The following is a 26,720-nucleotide window of genomic DNA, read 5'->3' as shown; positions in this document are numbered from 1 at the left end:
TGACCCAACCTCAACAAAGCAGCAGATTAAAGATTTATTCTCTCAAGAGGGTAAACCATACTTGGTGGAAGATGAAGGTATCCTAAGAAAAAGAGGCCAACCATGGGCTCCTTCACACTAAAAGCTCGGAGGCTCATTACTCTCAGCTCTCTTTTCCCAAGTTCCCAGATCACTGGCAAGCTGAAAACTGGAAGATCCCCTGTGGGAAATCCAACTAGCCAACAGGAGGACAGATACTGGAGAGAGGCTCAAACAGCCCACCCAACCCAATGGTTTCAATCTTGACCCAACCCTGGAATCACGTGGGCGACTTTAGAAAATACTGGTGCTAATGGATGCAGGCAGAAATCAGACTAGTAGTTGCCTCTGCAGAGGGAGTGGGGAAGACAGAGGAAGGGAACGTAAGAGAACCTTCTAGGGTTTCCGCTTTCTGCTCTGCGCCTTGTGTTAATTACACAGGTGTATACAGAGCAGACTCATCAAACTATACACTGAAAATCTATGTATTTCACTGGGCAATCACACTTACATTTTTTTTCTTTGTTTTTTTGTTTTTGTTTTCGTTTTTGTCTTTTTGCCTTTTCTAGGGCTGCTTCCGCAGCATATGGAGGTTCCCAGGCTAGGGGTCGAATTGGAGCTGTAGCCACCGGCCTACACCAGAGCCACAGCAACATGGGATCCAAGCCGCGTCTGCAACCTACACCACAGCTCACGGCAATGCCAGATCCTTAATCCACTGAGCAAGGCCAAGGACCGAACCCGCAACCTCATGGTTCCTAGTCAGATTCATTGACCACTGAGTCACGACGGGAACTCCCACACTTACGTTTTTAAAAACACTAAAATATTTGCTCTCTCCATCACAAGCAAATAACCAAAGATTACCTGACCTCTGAAGAGGGCCTAGACTGCTGAGATTATACCAAAGAGGAAAAAAGTAACTTGGAGGAAACTATGCAGGAAAAAAGAAAGCTTAAAGAAACGATCTTTAACATTCTCAGACAGATAAGAGATATGGCATCTATGAAGCAAGCAAAGAGCTGCAGGAAGGAGTGAGTAGAGGGTAGGAAGCGAAGCCCACAGGCCTGCAGAAGGGAATATGGTCAAGAACCTGATCCGGGAGTTCCCGTCGTGGCACAGTGGTTAAGAATCCGACTGGGAATCATGGGGTTGCGGGTTCGGTCCCTGCCCTTGCTCAGTGGGTTAACGATCCGGCGTTGCCGTGAGCTGTGGTGTAGGTTGCAGACGCGGCTCGGATCCCGCGTTGCTGTGGCTCTGGCGTAGGCCGGTGGCTACAGCTCCGATTCAACTCCTAGCCTGGGAACCTCCATATGCTGTGGGAGTGGCCCAAAGAAATAGCAAAAAGACAAAAAAGAACCTGATCCGGCTCACTCACGGAGCCCCCGAAAAGCTCGGCGCTTGGGAGACTCCAGGCCCATGGTCAGGGAGGAGGAAGCATGGGCTGAAGGGCAGGTGAGCAGGTTTCAAGTCTGCAGAGTCAGGTGAAGTCTCTGTATGGACCTTCCGTTTCCCTTCCCCACCACTCACATCCTCTCATAAATTCATTCTCTGCAAACAGACTTGGAGGGGCTCCAGATGCGAGAAGAGGGGCGGGAGGCTGAGGGCTGACAGCCCAGGAATAAAGCAGAAGTAGCAGAGTGAATAGCAGCCCCACCCACACCCCATTTCCTCTGCCCAGCTCCCAGAACACAGGGAACCAGGCACGCAGACTCCCCCACAGTTTGATTTAAATGTCCCTTTTGTATGCAGCCAACCAACTTGCATCCTAGCACTTCCCCTAGGCAAGGATAAAGGTCTTTTCTTGAATTTCTACTCTCCTTCCTAGACTCTAAACTCCATCAAGGCAGGGGCAGCATCTTAAACAGCACGGTAGCCCCAGAGCCTAACACTGTGACTATCAATATATGACACATTCAGTACATCTTGAGCTGGTCCCAGACACTGGAGGTACCAAGCAAAAAAAAAAGAAGAGAAAAAAACTTGGAAAACTAGAACATACAAGGTATAATTTGGACTAAGTCTTGAACAGAGATTAAATATTTAGAATTTATTGATGGAATGATATCTAGGATTTGTTTTAAAATAATCCCAGAGCCCACCAACCCCCCCGCCCCGAATCAGTTGTATTTCTATATACTGGCCACGAATGTTTTAAAATATCATTTATGATACTATAACAAATAGACCAGTGAAACAGATCCACAGTTATATGTCGAACTGATTTATGAAAAAACTGCAATCACAGGGGCACTTTTCAATAAATGGTGGTGGGTCAAATAGATAACCATATGGTAAGAAGTAAATCTTGACCACCCCAGGCCACAATTTACCTGGAATTGACTGTAAAGTGTATACCTTAAACGTGAAAAGTAAAACAAAATAAAACTTCTGCAAGGTACCATGGGAAAATGTCTCCATATTCTTAGACCAAGATTTCTTAAATAGGGCACAAAAAGCAGTTATCATAAAAGGAAGGATTAAGTACATTTCATTAAAATCATGAATTTTGATTCATCAAAAAGGCCATCAAGGAGTTCTGTGGCTCAGTAGGTTTTAAGGATCTGGGACTTGTCACAGAAGCATCTCGGGTTGCTGCTATGGTGTGGGTTTGATCCCTGGCCCAGGAATTTCCACATGCCGAGGGCCAAAGCCAAAGCCAAAAAAAAAAAAAAAAAAAAAAAAAAGAAGCCATTAAAAGAGTGAAAAGACAAGATACAGAAAGGACTCATGGGAGAAACACATACACCCTAAGAACTCATATCCAGAATAAAGAATTACCAACCAATTACAAAAACAAGAGTAAGACCTAGCAGGCAGGTCACAAAAGACAACAGGTCCAATAAAAGATACTCAACCACAATTAACAGAAAAATGCAAAATAAAATCATGCATATATTACACCTCTACCAAAATAGCAAAAGTTTTAAAAACTGACAAGGATATTGGGGAAAGAGAATATCATTTTCTAACAGCTAGAACCACTCTGGGGATAGGTTCAACTGTCTCTAATGCTAAAGTTTTATCATTTATCATTTTATGGTTTGGTATGTAAATGATAAACCAACAGTTCCACTCCTAGTTATAAACCTCGAGCTGGCAATGTTGTGTTTCCTCATCTTAGTAAAAATTCTCTACTCAAGATTGTGCACTTTTTCTGTATATTATACTACGATAAGTCTTCCACGACTTCTTTGACACAACTGTCTCACAGACCTTAAGGCTAGCATTTGAGAACAGAAAAGAAGCCTCTGGGGGGTGGGGGGATGTGCTTGGGCTGTGAGATGGAAATCCTGTGAAATCAGATTGTTGTGATCATTATACAATTACAGATGGGATAAATTCATTTGAGTAATAAAAAAAAAAGAAAAGAAGCTTCTGGTAAACCGCAGAAAGTTTACTAATAAAATTTTTAACAAATGAAGCAAAAAAGCTAACACACTCCAACTCAGAACAAAGGTAAAAACAGATCATTTTCTTGATCTTCACGAAGCGCCGGGTTTCTTTCAGCAATGAAAGGAGTCTGTTACTCTACACTGGAACCCAAAGAAAGGAAAGACAGCTTTGCAAGAAAATGCTGCTTTCTGAAATCACGTCTAACAGCAACAGACAGGAAAGTGAAGGAAACATTCCGAAAGTTTTGGTTAACTCTTCGGTGAAGGGATGCCAACGGAGTTTATCTACGATGCCCAAAAGACAGACAGACAGACACGAAGAAATCACAGCAACTCTAAAGGAAACACTACCACCACACTCCAACCTACCGGAAACTGTGGTTGATTTGAGGCTTGCCCCGCTAGTCATAAGGTGATTCAGGGACGGCTACGAACGCTCCCCAAGTGCATCCTTGGGAGTCCTCGAACACACCTGGCTTGCTCATCACTTGCCTGGGGACACGGCCTTGCGCAGAATCCCGGAGGCCAAATAAAAACGCCAACTTTGCAGAAGGCGCGGGCGCTCTCGCCGCATCAGGTCACCCAGGGGGAACAGACTCCTGGCCCCGAGGGCGAGGGTGAAGGGTCAGTGTCCCCCCGGAGGACTTGCGAGGAAGCGCCCCCGAAGCTGCCTGGTGCCCCCACCTCCCTAGGACTCCACTGGAGGGTCCCTCTGCCGAATCTCCTCCCCAGCACCCCCGGGAGGAGGGTCCCGGGACGCGGCGGCCGCAGGGAACTTAGGCCCCAGCGGGGCCGACCGCGCCCGCCGGGCTCGCGCCGCAAGTTTGGTGGCGGCGCCCCCGTGGCCGCGCCCCGGCCGAGCTGTGCGCCCCGCGGGCCCGGGCTCGCGGCCCGCCCGGCCTCCCGGCCGCCGGGCCTGGCGCGGCGCCGCTCACCTTGGAAACGTGGGGTGGACTCCGCCGTCAACATGAACTTCCCATCCAGCCGGCAGCCGCGCCGCCGCGTCCCAGCGCCTCGGCCTCGCCCCCGACGCCGCCGGCCGTCCTCCCGGCCCCGGCCGGGCGCCGCGCTCCCCGGGAGCTCCGGGCGGCCTCTCCCCCGACCCGCTCCTCCAGCGCCGCCGCGGCCTCAGCTACCGGCGTCCCCCGGTCGGCGTGCCCCGCAGCCGCTCCTCACGGTCCGGCCCGGCCGCGGCAGGAAGGCTCTCGGCGCAGGCGCGGCGGGGCCTTAAAGAGACCGGGCCGCCTCTACCGCATAATGGGTTCGAGCAGGTTAGGGGCCGGGCTGGCCGGCGAGCAAAGGAGAAGCCGAGGGGATTGGACCGCGCGGGACGGGGGCGGGGCAGTCCCGCCCGTTCCTCCGCCCCTCCCTCAAAGATCCAGCCCTCGCACCCACAAATTGCAGACTTCCTCGGGCTCCTGGACCGTCCCTTGCCTGGGAGATCTGCCCCAGACTCTCCCCGGGCCCAGCCCAGCCCAGCCCGGCCCCGGCCCGAAGCCACCCTGCGCTCAAGGCTGCCGGCCTCGCGTGGCCGCCCTGCCCCCGCGCCCGTCTCCCAGGCCGCGGCCACACGCTGCAGACGCGCCAGCTTCGGAAGGCCGCCCCAGCTTCCTGGAAAGGTGACCTGGCCACTCTCGAAACAATAATCAACGTGTAAATGGCACTGGTGATGGCAAGTCACTCGACCGTCGGTTGTCCGGACACGTGAGGTTTATGCAGAGTCCGGCAGGGGGCAGGACAGGGGCGCAAATACGTGAGGTCCAGCCGGGCAGTCAGCCAGTATCAACGAAGAAATTCTTAGAAGGAAAGTCCTTCGTTTGGGACGGAAACAACCTCCTAATTCCTGGCTAATCCCAGGGAAAACGGGCAAGAAAAAGCAGCAAAGGCAATACAAATTGACTTTCATTATGCATTTAGAAGTGACAAAGCAATAGTAATTAGCACACACACACACACACACACACACAATTGCCTAGAAATGAGATAGCCCTGGTTATTATCTAATTTAAAATTATATTCCCCAGAAAGGGTTCCACTGTAATAAGCATTTCAGGAAAAGAGAAACTCCAGTTTTTAAAAAAACAAAATTAGGAAATACCGAAAAATAGGAAGTAGAGCCATGCCCTCCACCCAATTAAAAACTTGAAATTTTATCTGAGGCTAAATTTTGCAAAACGTTAGGTTATACCATTAACCATTATTAACATTAATTTCAATGAACAGTTTTATTGCAGCTGAATCCATCTTGCAGAGGAAAGCGGAGACGTTGTGTTAATCTACATTTCCTTCCCATACTCCATCTATCTGCAACTCCTGTAGATTTTACTTCCCAAATTTGCCTTGAGTCTGTCCTCTTTTTTTCCTCCTCCATCACCACCCTACCCCAAACTACCTTTGTCTGGGAGGGCCAGGGGCCTGGGAGGGCTTCTCATTTCGTCTCTCATTGGTTTACACACATGCCCTCTGGCCCCTGACTAATTTCTTCTCCACACAGATGGACAACAGATCTTGAAGCTGCCCCGCCTGTACCACTTCAATGGCTTCCCACTCCTTAGACAGAACCTCTGAACTCGCCAGGCCCTGCGTGGTGAGGCATCTTGCTGAACTCTCCATCGCTTCTAACTGCTCAGACTGCATTCCATCCTGCTATCTCTGCTCCAGCCACACTGGCCGCTTCCAATCCCCTCCTCGGGCAGTTTGCATATGCTTTGCTCCAGGGCTGGAAAGCTCTTCCAATCCTCATCCTTATCTCACTTCTAGTCTCTACCTCTGAGCCTCTGAGAAGCATCTTTGGAGTTCCCTGCCTTGGTCCATTCCTGGCACCTGGCACTGAAACTGTAATTATAGGATTATTTTGTGAATTTTTGTTTCCTCCATTGGACAATTATATCTATAAGCCCATGAACCTTTGGTTTTCTTTGGTTCATGAGTGTATTTCCATATTTGTTCAATACATGTTTTGCTTGTATATATCAATGAATGAGAATCCTAGAAGGCTAGAACTTGAACTAGCCTGAAGGTTACCTTGTAGTGGGGAGGGGGAAGGGCCCTCCCAGAACAAAGGGAGGGCAACATGGGACAGGAGCATCTGTGCCCTCATGCTCAGTTCTGCAACAATGTAGCATAATCTGTATCCATGAGCCCAGGTGTATCTACAACTGCTCAAGATTTAGAGAACACCTTATAAGGGGGACAAAGAAATTTCCATGTAGCGGGAAAATTAACGGGGTATATAAGACGGTGCCCCGTTGCATTCAGGGCTCGGCCTTTGGATATGAATCTGCTGAGCCGGTGCTGCTTCCTGACAAAAAGGTCTCGATGTCTTGTCTCCCTGTAGGAGAATCCTGCAACAACTGAAGTCAAGGAAAGGTACAAATGTCACAATCTGGCATTTGGAATCAGAGTCCAAAAAGAACTCCAGTTACTTTTCAACTGATTTTATCTTGTTTCAGCTGAGCTGTCAGAAGATTCTTTGGGTAATCTTTGAAACTGAGTTCTCAAAGTACCTACATAAAGCCCAGGATTAATAGTGATAGCTGTGGGATGGGCGGGCCCATGTGAACCTGATGGTTGCTTCCAGGGAGGAAGACTGAATGATTAGGGGTCAGGGCTGGGAAGGAGACTTTTGAGACTGCCTGCCCTTTTGTACCTTTTTAATTTCATGCCATGTGACTCTATTACCTATTTGAAAATAAGTGACACAAAAGAGTGCATACGCTATGGTTCCATTTATCTGAAATTCAACAAACGGCAAAACTAGTTTGTGTTGAAAAGATGATAACTGGTTGCTTCTGGCAGGGAATCGACTGGGAAGGTACAAGAGAGAAATTTCTAGGTCATAAAATCCTTGTGCACTTGAGATGGGCTGGAACCTGGGCCCTGGCACCCTTTACTGCCGTGCTTGCCCTTGGACAAAGGGTCTCTTCCAGAAACAGAATACAAAGAAACTACACGGGACTAAAAATAGCTGCATACATGTGCAGTTGGGGCAAACCATGAACAGTAAGACAAGAAAAGGCCACAAAATCAACTGCCGTTTCTTTTTTTTTTTTTTTTTTTTTTTTTTTGTCTTTTGTCTTTTTTGTTGTTGTTGTTGTTGTTGTTGCTATTTCTTGGGCCGCTCCCGCGGCATATGGAGGTTCCCAGGCTAGGGGTTGAATCGGAGCTGTAGCCACCAGCCTACACCAGAGCCACAGCAACGCGGGATCCGAGCCGCGCCTGCAACCTACACCACAGCTCACGGCAACGCCGGATCGTTAACCCACTGAGCAAGGGCAGGGACCGAACCCGCAACCTCATGGTTCCTAGTCGGATTCGTTACCCACTGCGCCACGACGGGAACTCCCAACTGCCGTTTCTGAGGTGCCCAGACCAAAGCCTGGTACAAGCATGATCCCTGCACTTACCACCACCAAGAGGGTGGGCAGACCACCTCCTGTCCAACCCACGGGTCCTCCACCCACTTAAGGAACCAGCTCGCCCTCACCCCCAGAGCAAGCAAGGGGGCACGTGCTGCTCGTTTGAGCTCCCTCATGCTACAGCACAAGCCCCAAGAAAGCCTGGTCTGGATTTCTTATCCGGCCTCATTAATTTCCACGCACTAAGTAGTCCAAGGAACCTAGTCAGTGACACGCTGTTGGAGGGACTGTAAATGGGTGCAGCCGCTAGGGAAAATGGTATGGAGATCCCTCAACGAAATTAAAAATGGGGAGATCCCATTAAGGCTCAGTGGTTAACGACTCTGGCCTCTCTCAGTGGGTTAAGGATCCAGAGTTGAGCTGTGGTGTAGGCTGAAGACTTGGCTCAGATCTGGCATTGCTGTGGCTGTGGGTGTAGGCCGGCAGCTACGGCTCTGATTAGACCCCTAGCCTGGGAACCTCCACATGCCGCAGGTGCTATCCTAAAAAGACAAAAAAAAAAAAAAAAAAAAAAATTAAAAATGGGGAGTTCCCAACGTGGCTCAGTGGTAATGAACCCATCTAGTATCCATGAGGACGAGGGTTTGATCCCTGGCCTCACTCAGTGGGTTAAGGATCTGTAGTTGCCATGAGCTTTGGTGTAGGTTGAAGATGTGGTTCAGATCCTGCATTGCTGTGGCTGTGGTATAGGCCAGCAGCTGTAGCTCTGATTCAACCCCTAGCATGGGAACTTCCATATGCCAACCCATGACCCTGAAAAAAAAAAAAAAAAGGAAAAAATTAAAAATAGAATTACCATACAATCCAAGAAGTCCACTTTGGGGTATTTATCTGAAGAAAATAAAAACACTAATTTTAAAAGCTATATTCACTCAAAAGTTTATTGCAGGATTATTTATGATAGCTAAGATACAGAAGTAACTTAGGTGTCCATCGATAGATAAAGGGTAAAGAAGTGATGTATGTGTACACAACGGGATGGTACTCCACCCCCAAAAAAGAAGGAAGTCTTGCCATTTGCAACAACATGGACTGACCTAGGGTGCTATGCTAAGTAACGCATGTCTGGCAGAGGAGTTCCTGCTGTGACACAGTGGGTTAATTATCTGTTTTGTCTCCATGGAGATGAGGGTTTGATCCCCAGCCCAGTGCAGTGGGTTAAGGATTCGGCATTGCTGCAGCTGTGGTGCAGGTCGCAGATCCAGCTCAGATTCGATCCCTGGCCCGGGAAATTCCAAATCCCATGGGTGCAGCTGAAAAAAAAGGAAAAGAAAAAAATAACAAGCCAGGCAGAGAAAAACAAATATTGCATGGTTTCACTTATATGTGGAATCCAAAAAACAAAACCAATAAATACAACAAAATAGAAACAGACGCAGGGATACAGAGGACAAACTGGTGGTTGCCAGAGGGGTGGGGATGAAATAAATTAAGGGGAGGTACCAACTTCCAGTTAGAAAATAAGTAAGTCTTGGGAATGTCATGTACAGCATAGAGAATATAGTCAGTAACACTGTGATAACTTCAGTGACAGATGGAAACTAGACTTACTGTGGTGACCCTTCCATGATGCACAAAAGTATCATTTTGTATTGTACTCCTGAAACTAATATAATATTGCATACATCAGTTAAAGAAAGCAAGCTTTGAGTTCCCGTTGTGGCTCCGGGTAACGAACCAAATGAGTAACCATGAGGATGTGGCTTCGATCCGAGCCTCACTCCATGGGTTAAGTGTCCAGAGTTGCCATGGGCTGTGGTGTGAAGTCGAAGATGTGGCTCAGATCTGGCGTTGGTGGCTGTGGTGTAGGCCGGCAGCTGTAGCTCTGATTTGACCCCTAGCCTGGGAACTTCCGTGCGCTGCACATGGGGTCCTTAAAAAAAAAAAAAAAAAAAAAAGCTAAACACACAGCTGAGCACTCTCTGTGTGTGAATATCGGAATATCGGCCGAGGGCTGTACCTACATTGCTTCTTTTAATCCTCACGCTATTATCATGAGGCAGAAATTATTACAACCCCCTTGCATATGAGAAAACAGACCTCGTAAATTCCGTGCCTCTTGCCCTTGTTTATACAAACGGAAGATGGTTGGACAAGACTTTGAACCCGGTCAGTCTAATGTTGGAAGTGGTTTATGTGTATCACCTACCCACGAGATGAAGAGCTTTGCAATGACTAAAATCATGCCTTGTCTTAGGCCACTCAGGAGCCTGAGCACTTTGCATAGTAGCTATTCAAAGTATTTTGAATGAATGATAAAAACAAGCTTGGTGTTGATTTTATTGGCACAAATTATATACATTTTCATTGGTACAAACTGCAGGTACACATTAAAATGCTAAATAATCCAAGCAATCAGTACCGCTGGGCTCAGTGCGTAATGTATTGTCTCTAATGAGGCCACAGGCCTGAGGAAAGGAGCTCTGACCCCCCAACGCCACTCCTGGCTCATTCCTTTCTTCACTCACCCTGGACCCATCAGTTTATTTGATGAAAGAGCTGACACTTTAATTTCTCATCAAAAAATTAAATTTTGAATAAATAAAAGTTGTAGAAATAAATTAAAATTAAAGCTCAGTCTCACCCGAGAAATAGCTAATTCTGACCTCTCACAAGCGCGTGAGCACTTGCGTAAGTGAAATTCCACGGTGTGAATTCCACCCCAACACCGCCTCTGCTCCAGCTCTCTGCCACTCTGCAGTTCACACTCTGGAAAAACTCGAGTAGAAGATACAGGAAGTGTGGGGGCAGTGGGCAGGGGCACCCACCTCAGAGACAATTGAATTTGAGGTAAATTCAGTTAGCAATTCAAGATGCTATGTTTTTTTCTTCTTTCTTTCTTTCTTTCTTTCTTTTTTTTTAAATGCCACACCTACAGCACATGGAAGTTCCAGGCTAGAGGTCGAATCAGAGCTGCAGTGCCAGCATATGCCACAGTCACGGCATCATCGCATCTATAAATCCGAGCAGCACCTTCAACCTATGCTGCCATGTGTGGCAACGCTGGATCCTTAACCCACTGAGCCGCACCAGGAACTCCATGATTCTGTATGTTCTAATGCCACACACCCTTAGCATGGATTTGTGTCACTGTCCAGGACAGGAAAACAAAGAAGGTCTGAGCTCCTATGGCCGCTAAACCTGGCAAGGGTTAAATATCAGAACACCACGCTCTCAACTGCCACAAGCATTTTATACATCAGCCAGGTGAGCTTCGTTACTCACAGAAAGGCAAGGGAGACATTCCCCTGAGAGGCAAAAACTGCCCAGGGTACTGAAAAGGACTCACAGTGAAGTCAGTGGTGAACCACACTCCACTCTGACTCTGGGCAGCTGGCATCTGGAGCTTCCAGAGAAAATCAGGGCATCTCAGTTACATTCTAGGATTGCACCGTCCAATACATCAGCCACTAGCCTCATGCAACTCTTTGTATTTATTTATTTATTTATTTATTTATTTTATTTTATTTTTTTTGTCTTTTTTTTTTTTGCCATTTCTCAGGCCGCTCTCACGGCATATGGAGGTTCCCAGGCTAGGGGTTGAATTGGAGCTGTAGCCACCGGCCTACACCAGAGCCACAGCAACGCGGGATCCGAGCCGCGCCTGCAACCTACACCACAGCTCACGGCAACGCCGGATCCTTAACCCACTGAGCAAGGGCAGGGACCGAACCCGCAACCTCATGGTTCCTAGTCGGATTCGTTAACCACTGCGCCACGACGGGAACTCCAACTCTTTGTATTTAAACGAAATTTTCAGTTTCTCAGAGGCATTCACACAATTCAAGAGCTTAACAAGAGTCACGTGTGTCTGCTTATTTCTGCCTTGGGCAGTAGACAGACCATTTCCATCCATTAGAAAGTTCTCTTGGCCGCACTATTCTAGAAAAAGGAGAAATAACACTCTACTGTGACCTCCAGCTAATGTTCGCAATTTTCTTTTTGCTTTGCAAAAACGAAGGCTCACCATGAAATAGTGAAAGCCTATCTCACTTGGCTCAATGCTTTCTACAGCACAAATCCAAAAGGCACCCAAGCACAAGCGCTGTGGTCTTTCCTCCTATAGAGGTAAGAACGGCTTTAGCCTCACCGCTTCGCCTCCACTGCATTCCGCTGTCTGCTAGACACGGCATCTTAGGAAAGAACATTGTTAAGAGCCACACAAATCTATTGCCATCTCTTGGCACCTGAGCACAGATAAGGACTAGATCTGCCACAGTTGTGGTAAAGAACCAGCTCTCTGACTGTAGAGTTTGGATGTCATTTCTATGTGTGATATCAGCTATCCACCCAACAGCAGCTTTGACATTGCACTGCCAAAATGGGACATCAAGAGAGCGCCAATTTCCTTCTCACCCACCACAGGAGAAGTCCATTCTTTTCTTGACTGTCTGAAATAGCTGTTTTACAGCAAGATAAGATATAGTGCAAGTAGGGTAGTAATTCCAATTTATCCAATGATCTGGGAACTAGTAACCTCTACATTAATGTAAGTGACTGCATTGTGACCTAACATTTCAAGTGTGTTTGTTGAAAGTGTGTTAAGCCTCTTCTTTCTTTTTCCTTAGCCTCCCTGCCCAGGCCAGGGATCAGATATAGTCATAGCTGAGATCTAAGCCACAGCTGCATCACGGAGAGATCCTTAACCCACTGTGCCGCGCCGGGGATCAAACCTGCATCCCAGCACTCCCAAGACACTGTGAATCCTGTTGCACTATAACAGGAAGTCCTGTTAAGCCTCTTTGAACTCTAGCCTTTTCATCCATAAAAAAACGGGAGATAAAGTATCTACTTAAAATCAGAGTGATAATTAAATGAAATACCATATGCAGGGCACAGAATAAGCATTCAGCAAATGATAGCTCTTGCAATTGCTATTATCCAAAGTACCAACATGTCAAAAATTTTAAATAGAGTTTGAAAAGACTCTGAAGTAGAAAAATCCTGACTCGACCACCTGCTAATTGCCTGGCCTTTAACCTCCATAAGCTTCGATTCTTCATCCTTCATCTTACAAATAAGAGTTACCAACAATAGGGAGTTCCCATTGTGGCTTAGCAGGTTAAGAACCGGACTGGTATCCATGAGGATGTGGGTGTGATCCCTGGCCTCACTCAGTAGGTTAAGGATGTGGCAGCACTGCTGCAAGCCTCTGCATAGTTTGCAGATGTGGCTCGAATCTGGCATTGCCATGTGGCTGAGGTGTAGACCACAGCTGCAGCTCCGACTGGACCCCTAGCCTGGGAAATTCATATGCCACAGGTATGGCCCTCAAAAGTATAACAGTAAATGATAACAGTAAATACAAACTTTAGCTAATGTTAATAAGGTACTCTGTCCCCACCTTCACCAAAAAAAAAAAAAAAAAAAAAGAGGAAACTATACATTAGGAAAGTGTTACTCTACAGTAAAATTAATTTAGCTTTTATTATGCCCTATACTCCTACACACGGCTGGGAAGTAACCACTGCTGAAGTCATCACTGAGAGGCCACACAACACTTAACGCTGCCATCAAATAGAATTTGTGAACAAATTCTATGGTAACCAGCATTTTCTACAGCTCATCTTTTTCTCCACGGGAGGAATTTGAAACCCATACAGACATACGGTCTCCTCTGAGAAAGTACAGTCTAAAAAGATAGGCAGCAGCCAATTACAGCAGGGAAAGAAACGGTTTTGAATTACAACAGTCAGTTACCGAAATAACCTTTTTTGCAGGTGTAGAATTAAAGCTAACACTTCATAAATTGTTGTTCATCACTCCAGTGGCCGCAGCACAATGAGATAACGTTCTCAAAATAAAACTGAAATGTCCACAAGCTGTTCCTGTGTTTTGATGATTAAGCAAAGTCTATAAACCCTAACTCAGTGAACAAAATATCTCCTGTTACAGCAATTACATTTTTATAAGTTTCGATGTAAAATCAAACATTGCTTTAGACATTTACCTGTTTCCCAGAAGGGTTTCTAAAGGCAGCAGTCATTCTGGTGGTAACCATGATAAGCAAAGACAGAGAGACTGGGGATTTGAATTGAATTTATAGCTGACTCATCGGGAGTGTTTACAAGACACTGCCCCTGGGATCCACCCATTCGACACCCTTTCGGCTCTACCCTACACTCTGGTTAGGTGGCACACTTCGAGGAAGCTGCCCATGGCCATGCGGAGGACGGGGATTGCAGGGGGCAGGGGGAGCTTTGGGGCAGAAGGTTGCTCGTTGATTTCATGTTTTCCTCCTCCTTCCCTTGCTTTCTTCCTCCATTCCTCCTTTCTCTTTCGTCCATGTTCCTTCCTGCCTTCAAGGACTTGGTTTGTCTCAGAATGACACTTGTGCACTAGCTGTTCTGTGTTTGGGGTGCTGACTCTGGCATTGGTTAGCAGCTTCTATGTATTAGGTGGTTTCAGGACTTGAATTTGACACGAGACAAAATTATGAACGTGGTAGGAGTTGCGTTGCGTTCTTGAGTTCGCTTTGTTTTGGTTTTCTTCTTTTGTGGCCGCCCCCCAGCCTATGGATTTCCTGAGCCGGGGGGGGGGGGGGGGGGGGGGGATTCAAGATGCAGTTGCAACCTACCCAGCAGCAGCAGCCACGCCAGATCCTTTAATGCACTGGCCAGACCAAAGAGCAACCTGCAGAGATTCTACCTACTCTGTTGCACCACAGGGGAAATTCCTTGAGTTTGTTTTTTTTTGTTTGGTTGGTTGGTTGGGTTTTTTTGTTTTTTGGGGGTTTTTTTTGCTTTTTAGGGCCGAACCTTCGGCATATGGAGTTCCCAGACGAGGGGTCGAATCAGAGCTGCAGCTGTCAGCCCACACCACAGCCACAGCAACACCAGATCTGAGCCGTGTTTTTGACCTACACCACCACTCATGGCAACACCGGATCCTTAACCCACTGAGCGAGGCCAGGGGTCCAACCTGTGTCCTCATGGTTATTAGTCAGATTTGTTTCCACTGCGCCACAATGGGAACTCCTACTCAGGACAATTAACTGGTAATGTCTATGAAATACAAAGGCAAGTAACATCCTTGTGAGAGAGAACTCAGATATATTCCATTCTCTCTGAATTGGGCTTTGGAAGCAGTTTTTATCTATAGTCTCAATCTTCCCCATAACCCTATTATTATACTCATAAAATTTACAAGTGAACCCAAGCAAGTCAGGAAGAATGCTTCATTTATTTCCTCATTCAATCATTCATTCAGAAGCATATGAAGGACACACCACTGTGTCAGACACTTTCCCAGGAGGTAGGGTGATAGCAGACATTCTCAGCTCCTACAACAAGGTCAGCAATAATGTAAGGTGCCTCCAAATGAAGCAGCCATCATTAGGCTCATATAAAAAGATGAGGATGCTGAGGCTGGTCCAACATCACAATGACAGAAAAAGTAAAAGCAAACATGCAAGCATAATTCTTTCTTCACTACAAAGCCTGTGTTGTTCAGAGTTACAAAAACCTAGTACCTGTGTCTAGACTCTAGTTTAATAATATTGGTTCTGGTGCAGAAGACAGACATATGAACAAATAAATGGACGAAAATGATATATTCCATTGTATGGCGATATAGCAGGAACATACAGACTGGGGAGCACCTAACCTGGCCAGGGAGCTGTCCTGTCTTTATCTGTCCACATCCTCTTCCATCTTCTATTGACAGGTGTAGGCACCTGACTCAAGCTAAGCCAGTCACATCACCTTAACCCCCTGGCCACAGCAACTAGGTCAAAAGGGAAGGCCTAGAAGATTCCCGCCCAAAGATTTTTCACAGCAGAACTGGAAAAGTTGAAGCCCTTTTCTTTCTCATTAGGAAGCTCTAGGGGTTTGAACGCAGAGATCCTGGCTATACTCAGAGAAGTAAAAATGAGATGGAAACATCCTGAAGATAAAGAATTCTTGGTTCCAAGCAATCCTGTCTTTCCTAAGCCTCTGCTGTTATTTATTTATTTATTTATTTAGTCTTTTCTAGGGCCGCACCCGCGGCATATGGCGGTTCCCAGGCTAGGGGTTGAATCAGAGCTACAGCTGCCAGCCTACACCACAGCCACAGCAACACGGGATCCGAGCCTCATCTGTGACCTACACCACAGCTCATGGCAATGCTGGATCCTTAACCCAGTGGGTGAGGCCAGGGGTCTAACCTGAAACCTCATGGTTCCTAGTCGGATTCGTTAACCACTGCGCCACGACGGGAACTCCCTCTGCTGCTCTTTAATGCTGTGGCTTCACCAGTAACCTCCAAGTGACTCACTGAATCATCTGATATTTTCTGAACATTTACATATGCATACTGCTTATATGGAATGCACTACTTATTATTCCAGGTTATTATTCTAGGTGATGCTCTAGGCAGTGGGGATAGAAAGACTTGGTAGCCATCCTCTAACTGGAACCCCCTTGATCCTCACGGCCTGTTTTTCACATTCTTCTACAGTCCCTCCCACAGAATAAGAGCTGATCTGTGTAACCAATAAAATATAGCATGAGTAATAGAGTCTATAACCTCTGAGACTAGGTTATCAGGACACTGTAGTTTTCACCTTGTTCTCTTGGATCGCACGCTTTGGGGGAAGCCAGCTGTCAGGTGTGAACAGCTCTATTAAGAAAAAAAATCAAAGGTGTTCCCGTCATGGCTCAATGGGGTTAAGAACCCAACTAGTATCCATGAGGATGCAGGTTTGATCCCTGGCCTCGCTCAGTGGGTTAAGAATCCCTCGTTACCATGAGCTGTGGTATAGGTTGCAGATGTGACTTGGATCCCGTGCTGGCATTGCTGACTGTAGTGTAGGCTGACAGTTGCAGCTCTGATTTGACCCCTAGACTGGGAACTTCCATATGCCTCGGGTGTGGGCATAAAAAGAAAGAAAAAGAGAAAAAAGAAAGGAAAAAAATCAAAGGCATCAGCATCTAGAGCCAACTTGCCAGCCATATCAACGAACCACCTTGGAAGTGGATCCTTCAGCCCCAGTTCTGTCTGACCATGTCAGTCCTGGCCCACATATGATTGAATCTCAGAAACCCCACCCAAGGACCAGTCAGCAAGCTGCTCCCAAATTCCTGACACAGGAAACTGTAAGAAATAATAAATGTTTGTTGTTGTTCTAGAGCACTAAATTTTAGGGTGTTTTTTTTTTTAACCACAAATAGCAATAGCAATAGATAATTAATACAATATATCAATGACAGAAACAGATGCAAACCCTGCCCTAACAGTGCTTAAATTTTCGTGGGAGAAAACAGACAACAAACAGATATGTACTATCCGTAAAAAGTAGAGCAGGAAAACTGAATATCTACATGTAAAAGAATGAAGTTGGACCTTACACCACAAATAAAAATTAGTTCAAAATGGATCAAAGAGCTGAATCTATAAAACTCATTTAAATAACAGGAGAAAATCTTTAGGACATGGGATTTGGCAATGATTTCTTAAATATGACACCAAAAACAGGCAACAACAACAAAAATACATAAATTGGATTTCATCAAAAGGGGTTAAGGATCCAGTGTGGTCTCTGCACCGGCCCAGGGCATTGCTGAGGTGTGGGTTCTATCCCCAGCCTGGGCCAGTGGGTTAAGGATCCGTTGTTGCCAAAGCTGTGGCACAGGTCACAGCTGCGGCTCAGATTCGATCCCCGGCCTGGGAATTTCCATATGCTGCGAGTGCAGCCAAAAAAAATTTTTGTCTGCATCAAAGAACACTATCAAAAGAGTAAAACGATAACTCATGGAACGGGAGAAAATATTTCCAAATCATATATTTAACAAAGAATTAATACCTAAACTATATAAAGAACTGCTACAATTTAATAAGAAAAAACAAGCCAGTTGAAAAATGGGAAGAGAACTTGAACAGACATTTCCCCCAAAAAGATGTACGGCAGCACATAGAAGGATGCATGATATTATTATTCATTAGGAAAATGCAAATGAAAACCACAATGAAATACCACTTCACACTCACCATGATGACTATTACAAAAAAAAAAAACTTGAAAATTACAAATATTGCTGAGGTCATGGAGAAATTAGAACCCTTGTGCACTGCTGGTAGAAATGCAAATTGATGCAACCACTATGGAAAACAGTTGGTAGTTCCTCAAAAAGTTATACATAATTACCCTAGCACCCTGCAATTCTCCTTCAAGCTGCCGAAAGGAACTCAAAACAGGAACTCAGATATACCACGGTTCATAGCAGCTCTATTTACAACAGCCCAAAGGGGAAAGAACTCAAGTGTATATCAACAAGTGAATGGATAAGCAAAATATGGTATATTCGTACAACGGAATATTATTCAGCCATAAAAGGGAACAACGTCCTGATACATACTGCCAGACGGCTAAACCTCGAAAATATTGTGGTAAGTGAAATAAGCCAGACCCAAAAGAACAAATATTGTATGATTCCACTTGTAGGAGGTATCTAGGTATTTATAGAGACAGAAAGGAAACTAGAGGTTATCAGGGTCCAGGGGAGAAGGACCTGGGAAATTATTGCTAAATGGGTACACAGTTTCCAATTGGGGTAATGAAAGGCTTTGGGAACCAGATAGTGGTGATGGTTATACAGTATTGTGAAAATGTCCTTGATGCTACTGAATTTTAGATCTAAAAATAGTTAAAATGGTAAAATTCATGTATGTATATTTTCCACCATAAAAAAGCCTCCTAAGAATTTAGATCATCTTAGAAGAGAATAAATAGAAAATGAGCAGCAGGAATCTTGATTTGATAACAAATTGAACTCATAAATTACTACCCAAAATACACTGTATATGAGATGCTGTAAGTACATGGAGAAAACTGAAACAAGGAAGAGAAGAGGGAGTGTGGGGAAAGGTTACTACGATTTTAAAGAGGATAGTCTGGGAAGACCCCATGAAGAAGGAGGTAGGAGAGAGAGCAAGCCACCCGACCAGGGGCATTCCCGGCAGAGAGAAAAGCAACTAGCAACATGCCTGGTATATCCAAGCAAGGGACAGCCAGGAGGCTAGTGATGTGGTTAGAAGGGCATAAGCAACATAGAGAATGCTAGCGGATGAAGCCAGAGAGAAAACAGAACCAGAGAATGCAGGGGGACCCGAGCCTTTGGCTTTTACTATGAGTGAGACATGATCTGACTCACGTTTAATGTTGCAAGGCATCAGCTGGCCGCTGTGCAGTGAGCTGCTTCCAGGGAAGCATAGAAACGGGGAGACCAGTCAAACGCTGCCCAGGAAAGGGACTGCTTGGACCAGAGTGGGAAGCGATCAAACGTGGATGTATTTTCAGCCAACATGATTTGTCTTCAGGTTGGCTATGGGATAAAAGAAAGAGAAATCAAAGATGACCCTGAGATTTGGGAGCTGGGCAGCTAGAGGGATGGAAGGGCCATTTATGAAGACATGGAGGCTGAGAGGAGCAGGGCGAGCTGTGGTGGGGAGTTAAGTTAGAGTCAGGTTTCCGTCATGTGCAGAGAAGCTTCCTAACACTGAGGGAGTTTCTGCAAAGTAACCGACATTTGAGGCAGAGCTTAGGGAACAAAAATTCTGTTCTGTTAGGTAACTGAGGACTACGTAGGTGTGTTTAGTTAATGTCTATTGAACTCATTTTCTTTGGAATCTTATCTACTGGGCCATTATTCTGTATGTGCATATCATTGTATACGCTGCATCACTGGGCTTCTGCTAGGTTACGTGGTAACAAAAACCTTCAAATCTTGCAATAACAAAAGCCCCCCCCCCCCAAATCTTGGCTGCTTACACCCACCGAGATTTATTTTTCATTTACATTTCCTTGCATGGAGGGCTCTGCTCCCCACCAGCTTCATGTTATCTTTTAGATGGTGACATGCAATACTTGGAGAATTGCTTAGTGTGACATCACAGTATTCACTCGTTCATTCAATCAACAAATATTTATTTAACACCCTTTTCATGCCAGGCAAGGTTAAGGTTAAGTACTGGAAATACAGTATGAACAAAACCCCGATATTCTGGAACATACATTGAAAATGAGTGATTAAGCACACACAGAATAATTGATAATAAATACTGCATTCACAAATAAAAGCTATAAAGGGTGTAATTAATTCATTTAAATTAGACCAATACAAAAAATAATTAGAACTAAAACCCATCCAGTTTGTAATTTTACTTGTCTTGTTTATGGTTGCCTAGAAAGCCCTGACAGTGCCTTTCCTGTCGCAGTATTTATTACTCATTCTGTAATGACTGCGAGGAGGGTCAAAAAGAATAGTGTATCTTTGTTTGCAATTAAGTATAAGTTATGAGGCAACATACAGTTTACTAGTCCTGGATCCTAACCTGTGCTCATTTCAAGATAAGATTTTTTTCTTTTATTAAAATTGAGTTGATTTACAATATCGTGTAAGTTTCAGATATACAGCAAAGTGATTCAGTTATATGTATATATCTTTTCAGATTATTTTACCTTCTACATTATTATAAAACATTGAATATAGTTACCTGTGCCATACAAAAAATCCTTGTGGCTTATCTATTTTATGTATAGTAGTTTGTATTTGTTAATCCCATACTCCTAACTTAGCCCTCTCTTTCCCCTTTGGTAACCATAAATTTGTTTTCTATGTCTGTATGCTTCTGTTTTGTGTGTAGATTCATTTGTGTTATCTTTTAGATTCCACATATAAGTGATATCATATCATGTTTGTCTTCCTCCTGTCTGACCTACTTCACTTAGTATGAATGCTCTAGCCCTATCTGTGTTGCAGCAAGGGACAATATTTTATTCTTTTTTGTATTTTTGTCTTTTTCTAGGGCCACACCTGCGGCATATAGAGGTTCCCAGGCTAGGGGTCTACTTGGAGCTGTAGCTGACAGCCTACACCACAACTCACAGCAATGCCGGATCCTTAGCCCACTGAGTGGGGCCAGGGATGGAACCCGCAACCTCATCGTTCCTAGTTAGATTCGTTACCCACTGATCCACGATGGGAACTCTGGGGAATATTTTATTCTTTTTTTATGGCTGAATTCAGCATTTAAGATTTTAATCTCATGATGTAGACCTGAAACTATGGCACAGAATTCTATTATCTCCATCATACCAGCTTTTAAAGGGCTCACCTCCTATGATACATAAAGTTTTCCCAATAATTAGGTATACTTAAGCATAACAAAGGTAAAGCTGTAGCTTGGGGAGGCTCAAATAACATTTAACTTAAATCACAACATCCAGAAATCATTCTGAAAAACACTACATAATTCACTTAGACATTTTGGCTGAGTGACAATCAGGTCTGAATTATAACCACCTATATGCAGCCAAGAAATTATCAATCATTTGTAAATTATCACCTATGACTCCACAAGCTCTATTTATTTTTTAATATTAACTATTCATTCTAGATTTTTATCTTAGATATTCCCAAATCTATACTACAAGGATAATCCCTAATCTATTCAAAGCTGAAAACATTGTAATAAAATTGGAGTGTGTCAAAGAAAATAGCTCAATAGCAGCCAGAGATAAATGAATGTCAATTAGATAAACATCAAATTTTAGAGCAAAGGGGATTTCCCGTCGTGGCTCAGTGGTAATGAACCCGACTAGCATCCATGAGGGTGCAGGTTTGATCCCTGAGCTTGCTCAGTTGGTTAAAGGATCTGGTGTTGCCGTGAGCTGTAGTGTGAGTCACAGATGCTGCTCAGATCCCGCTTTGCTGTGACTGTGGTGTACGCCAGCAGCTACAGCTCCAATTCGACCCCTAGCCTGGGAACTTCCATATACTGCAGATGCGGCACTAAAAAGACAAAAAAAAAAAAAGAATAAGAATAAGAATAAATGAAGCAATTTATAAGGCAACAAAATAAGGTCATTAAAAATACTAAAGGGACTCGGGACAAGACGGCAGAGTAGGACTTAAGCTCACTTTCTCTCACAAAAACACCAAAATTATGACTAATTTCTGAAAAACCTTCAACAAAAAGATATGAAACTACCAAATATATCCTGTACCCAAAGACAAAGAAGAAGACACACTGAGACAGTAGGAGGGGTGATTTCATGACATGAGCAATCCCATACCCTCCGGGTGGGTGACCCAGACTGGAAAATCAAAAAATGGGCAGAAGATCTAAAAAGACATTTCTCCAAAGAAGATATACAGATGCCCCCAAAACACATGAAAAGATGCTCAATATCACTAGTTATAGAAAAATGCAAATCAAAACTACAATGAGGTACCACTTTATACTAGCCCGAATGGCCATCATTAATAAGTCCACAAATAGCAAATGCTGGAGGGAGTGCAGAGAAATGTGAACCCTCCTACACTGTTGATGGGAATGTAAATTGGTGCAACCACTATGGAAAACAGTATGGAGGTACCTTAGAAAACTATACATAGAACTACCATATGACCCAGCAATCCCATTCTTGGGTATATATCTGGACAAAACTTTTTTTGAAGACACATGCACCCACATGTTCATTGCAGCACTATTCACAATAGCCAAGACATGGAAACAACCCAAATGTCAAATCAATGGATGATTGGATTAGGAAGATGTAGTATATATACACAATGGAATACTACTCGGCCATAAAAAAGAATGACATATGCCATTTGCAGCAACATGCATGGAACTAGAGACTCTCATATTGAGTGAAGTCAGAAAGAGAAAGACGGGGAGCTCCCGTCGTGGCGCAGTGGTTAACGAATCCGACTAGGAACCATGAGGTTCGGTCCCTGCCCTTGCTCAGTGGGTTAAGGATCCGGCGTTGCCGTGAGCTGTGATGTAGGTTGCAGACGCGGCTCGGATCCCGTGTTGCTGTGGCCCTGGCGTAGGCTGGTGGCTACAGCTCCAATTCAACCCCTAGCCTGGGAACCTCCATATGCCGCGGGAGCGGCCCAAGAAATAGCAACAACAACAACAACAACAAAAAGACAAAAGACAAAAAAGACAAAAAAAAAAAAAAAGAAAGAAAGAAAGAGAAAGACGAATACCATATGATATCGCTTATAACTGGAATCTAATATACAGCACAAATGAACATTTCCACAGAAAAGAAAATCATGGACTTGGAGAACAGACTTGTGGCTGCCCAGGGGAAGAGGAAGGGAGTGGGAGGGATCAGGAGCTTGGGGTTAACAGATGCAAACCATCGCTCTTGGAATGGATTTACAATGAGATCCTGCTCTGCAGCATTGAGAACTATGTCTAGATATTTGCATCACAACACAACAATGGGAGGAAAAAGTATGTATACATGTATGTGTAACTTGGCCCCCATGCTGTACAGCAGAAAAAAAAAGATACATGCACCTCAATATTCATTGGAGCATATTTTCAACCTAAATCTCCATCAACAGAGGAATGGATAAAGAAGATCAATGAAATATTACTCATCCATAAAAAAGGAAAAAAGAATGAAACAATGCCATTTGCAGCAACATGGATGGATCTAGAGATTATTATACTAAATAAAGTATAGTGAGTACATTTAGTCAGACAGTGAAGGACAAATATCATATGATATCACTTACATGTGGAATCTAAAAAAAGGATAAACATTACCTTACTTGCAGAACAGAAACAGACTCACAGACTTTGAAAAATTTATGGTTATCAAAGGGGACAGGTGGAAGGGGGATGGATGGACTGGGGTTTGGGACTGGCATATGCACCCTGAGGCATATGGAATGACTGGTCAATGGGGACCTGCTGTATAGCACAGAGAACTCTACCCAATATTCTACGATAATTTACGTGGGAAAAGAATCTGAAAGAAAATGGATGTGTCTACATATAGAAGTGAATCACTCTGTTGCACAGCAAAAATTTTCACAACCTTGTAAATCAACTATATATCAGGAAAACTTTAAAAAAAGGAAAAATTTAAAAACAAACAAAAAACCTTGATGGGACACAATTCGTTCCTTAGGTCAAACTTTTTTAGAAGTAATTTGCCCAAACAATGACGCAATTTCCAATACATATCTACTGATATTAAAAGGATCTTGCTCCATCCTGAGAAACACTTGGGAAGAAATTTTGTTGAGTTTAATTAGAAACTATGAATAGATACTACTGTTTTATGCGCTTGTATTTAAATCAGAGGAAGCTCAGGGGTTTACTGGTGGCCTAGTCGTTAGGGAGTTGGTGTTGTCACTGCTCTGGCTTGGGTTCCATTCCTGGCTTGGAAGTTTCTGCATGCTGCAGGTGCGGCCAAAAATTAATTAATTAATTAAAAAATAAATCAGAGGATGCTCATTATTCATCATGATCTGATAAAGCTGGAATTTCAGAAAGGTGAAACTTAATGGAAGTATGAAGAACAGATGGAGGTAGAAAATGCTAATGGGTTGGAAAGTTACCCACAGTGCAAGGATTTCACTGAGACGAGAGTGTATTTAGTTGGCCATGTTTAGTCAGGTAGGCATTCAATGTTTATAATACAAAAAAAAAAAAAAATTCTCATTGAGACAGAACAGTGCTACAAGGCCTGTTAGGTTTCCCCTTTTGAGATAGTCTAGTAATGCCTCGATTTTTAAGTAATTAAGCAGAGTGTTAAGTAAATCGTTTTTGAGTCATTTGACAAGTCGAATTTGAAAGACCTGAATCATTAACATGAGTAATATCTAAACAAAATTCGAAGTAACTGCTTCATTGCCCAGATGCAGCCATTAGATTGTCTGAGCTCATTCCTAGCTGGCTGCCTTTTTGGACTTGAAAAAAGCAACTTCCAACGCTGAGCCCAATCACGATGTTACCCTGAAAATGTGGAAACGTCTACCAGGCAGTATGTGACATAAACGGGAAGGAGGCCCTCCTGGGAATCCTCCGGGGCTGGAGGAGGCTTTTGTTGCCTTTTGACTTTTGTGCCGAGCCACACGGAAGAGAGGCTGGGAGGGCCAGTCCTCCCGCAGGGCCCGAGGTAGAGCATCATGCCGTCCTCAGGGCCTGAGCAGGAGGGAGAAGCGCCCCCGGCCGCTCCTCCCACAGAAGCCCGGAGGACCCCAGAGGAAGGCTGTGGTCAAGCAACAGCTGGCAGTGGAAGGGCATCCGCGTGACGGCGAGCAGAACTTCTCCGGGGAACCAGGCCCAGCTTGGCAGCCGCTTTGGGTGGCACACTACTTGAGGGACGGCCAGTTCCCTGGAAATTCTGATCGGGTCTGTAAGCCTAGAGGATGCTGTTTTCCTTAGAGCCTCTCCTGCCCTCTCTCCCTTTTCCCACGGTCACAACTGGATTTTCCCAACCTCTTGGGTTGATCTGTGCCCAGAGAATATCCCATATATCAGTCAATGTTCTCCAGAGAAACAGAACCAATAGAGCGTGCACACACACACACACACACACACACACACACGCGCGCACACACTCTCTCTCTCTCTCTCTCACACACACACCTCCTTTATTTTAAGGAATTGGCCCATGAGATTGTGGGGACTGGCTGACCTGAAACCTTGCAGGACAGACTGGCAGGCTGGAAACTCTGGCAGGAGTTTGTGGTACAGTCCTGAGACCAAAATTCATAGGGCAGGCTAGAAACCGGAGCAGGAGTTCTTCTCCCAGAAATCTCAGTTTTTGCTCTTAAATTCTTCAACTGATTAGATGAGGCTTACTTATATTATCAAGGATAACTCCTTTGCTTAAAGCCAACTGATTGCAGACGTGTTAACCACATTGACGAAATGTCATTGCAGTAAGACCTACATTAATGTTTGATAAGATAAGTGGATATCATAGCCTGGCCAAGTTGACACATAAGACAAACCATCATACCCCCACATAAAAAATAACTACTAGGAGTTCCCCGTTGTGGCATTGCCATGCGCTGTGGTGCAGGTCGCAGAGGCGGCTCAGATCCTGCATTGCTGTGGCTGTGTCTACAGCTCCGACTCAACCCCTAGCCTGGGAACCTCCATATGCCTTGGGTGTGGCCCTAAACTAAAAGCAAAAAAAAAAAAAAAAAAAAAAAATTACGAAAGACTTACGCTTCATTGGGCATTTACTATGTGTCAAGTATAATGCATTATTCGGTACCCACAACAACCAAACGAGGTAAGTATTATTAATCCTGTTATACACACGGAGACATTGAGGTTTAGAGCAGTTACATAATTTGCTTAAAGTCATGCAAAAAGCGATGGAGTCAGGACTCAAACCCAAGCTTGTCTAACCCCGACCAGCGCATGTTTAGGGACTCGTTTTGATCTCAATAGACCGCCTGTGCCTGCTTCGTCCCCAGATCTCCAGCTCAAAGCCTGGAGGGGCCCAGGGCTGAGAGGGGCCACCCCCCGTGCCAGCTCTCCATTTTCAAGGCCACAGGAATTTCCAGAGAAGTCCAGCAGCGTGGGGAAGCCATTCAGAGTGAGGGTCAGGAAAGCCAAGCTAACCGCTCAGTCCGCTTTCAACGCCAGCAGCAGCGCCCGCAGGCAGAGGCCGAGCTCTCCTCGTCGGCTTGTCTGACACGGTCCACACTCACCATCGGCGGCGATGCCGGGATTTTGCAAACCGACGCCCTTAACCACTAACATCTTAGTCTCCAAATCCTTCAAGTTTGTCTTTGAGACTCACCTCTTCTCAATTTCCTAATTTCCAATCTCTTTATGCCGATCAGAAGTCTGCTCAGGGCTCCCACATTTTCTCCTTCATAATCTCGTTCAAAAACCTCTTCTTAGGAAAGTAATGTCTAAAATGATTCACTCCGAGGTTCTTTCCAGCCGTCTTTGTATTTACATTTCTTTTTTTTTTTTTTTTGTCTTTTTGCTATTTCGTGGGCCGCTCCCGCGGCATATGGAGGTTCCCAGGCTAGGGGTCGAATCGGAGCTGTAGCCACCGGCCTACGCCAGAGCCACAGCAACACGGGAACCGAGCCGCGTCTGCAACCTACACCACAGCTCACGGCAACGC

At 44.9% G+C, this 26,720-nt stretch overlaps 1 protein-coding gene across 9 annotated transcripts in view; it reads right to left on the bottom strand.

Moving 5' to 3' along the window:
• The window catches only part of EVI5 (ecotropic viral integration site 5), a 232,499-nt gene that overhangs the window by 191,043 nt on the left and 14,736 nt on the right, over nt 1-26,720 (bottom strand). For 2 of the 9 annotated variants that reach the window (XM_021090215.2, XM_021090220.2), the window contains exon 1: nt 4,349-4,618. The exons of 5 other annotated variants lie outside the window; for them this stretch is intronic. Coding sequence is in view for 1 of the 4 variants with exons in the window: in XM_085024007.1 (XP_084880133.1) it covers nt 13,782-13,832 (51 nt within the window). In the remaining 3 variants the exon portion in view is untranslated. Of the gene's footprint in view, nt 1-3,782; nt 4,619-13,781; nt 19,135-26,720 lie in introns of those variants that run through there. 2 more of the 9 variants (XM_085024007.1, XM_021090216.2) reach the window with 2 other exon arrangements.

Source organism: Sus scrofa, chromosome 4 (genome assembly GCF_054392235.1).
Source record: "Sus scrofa isolate SSC_HxYL_T2T_F1_AM1 chromosome 4, Sscrofa_HxYL_maternal_Yorkshire_Landrace_v2.0, whole genome shotgun sequence".
Taxonomy (NCBI): domain Eukaryota; kingdom Metazoa; phylum Chordata; class Mammalia; order Artiodactyla; family Suidae; genus Sus; species Sus scrofa.
Note: the sequence above shows the minus strand (reverse complement) of the source record. Positions and strands in the feature narration are given on the sequence as shown.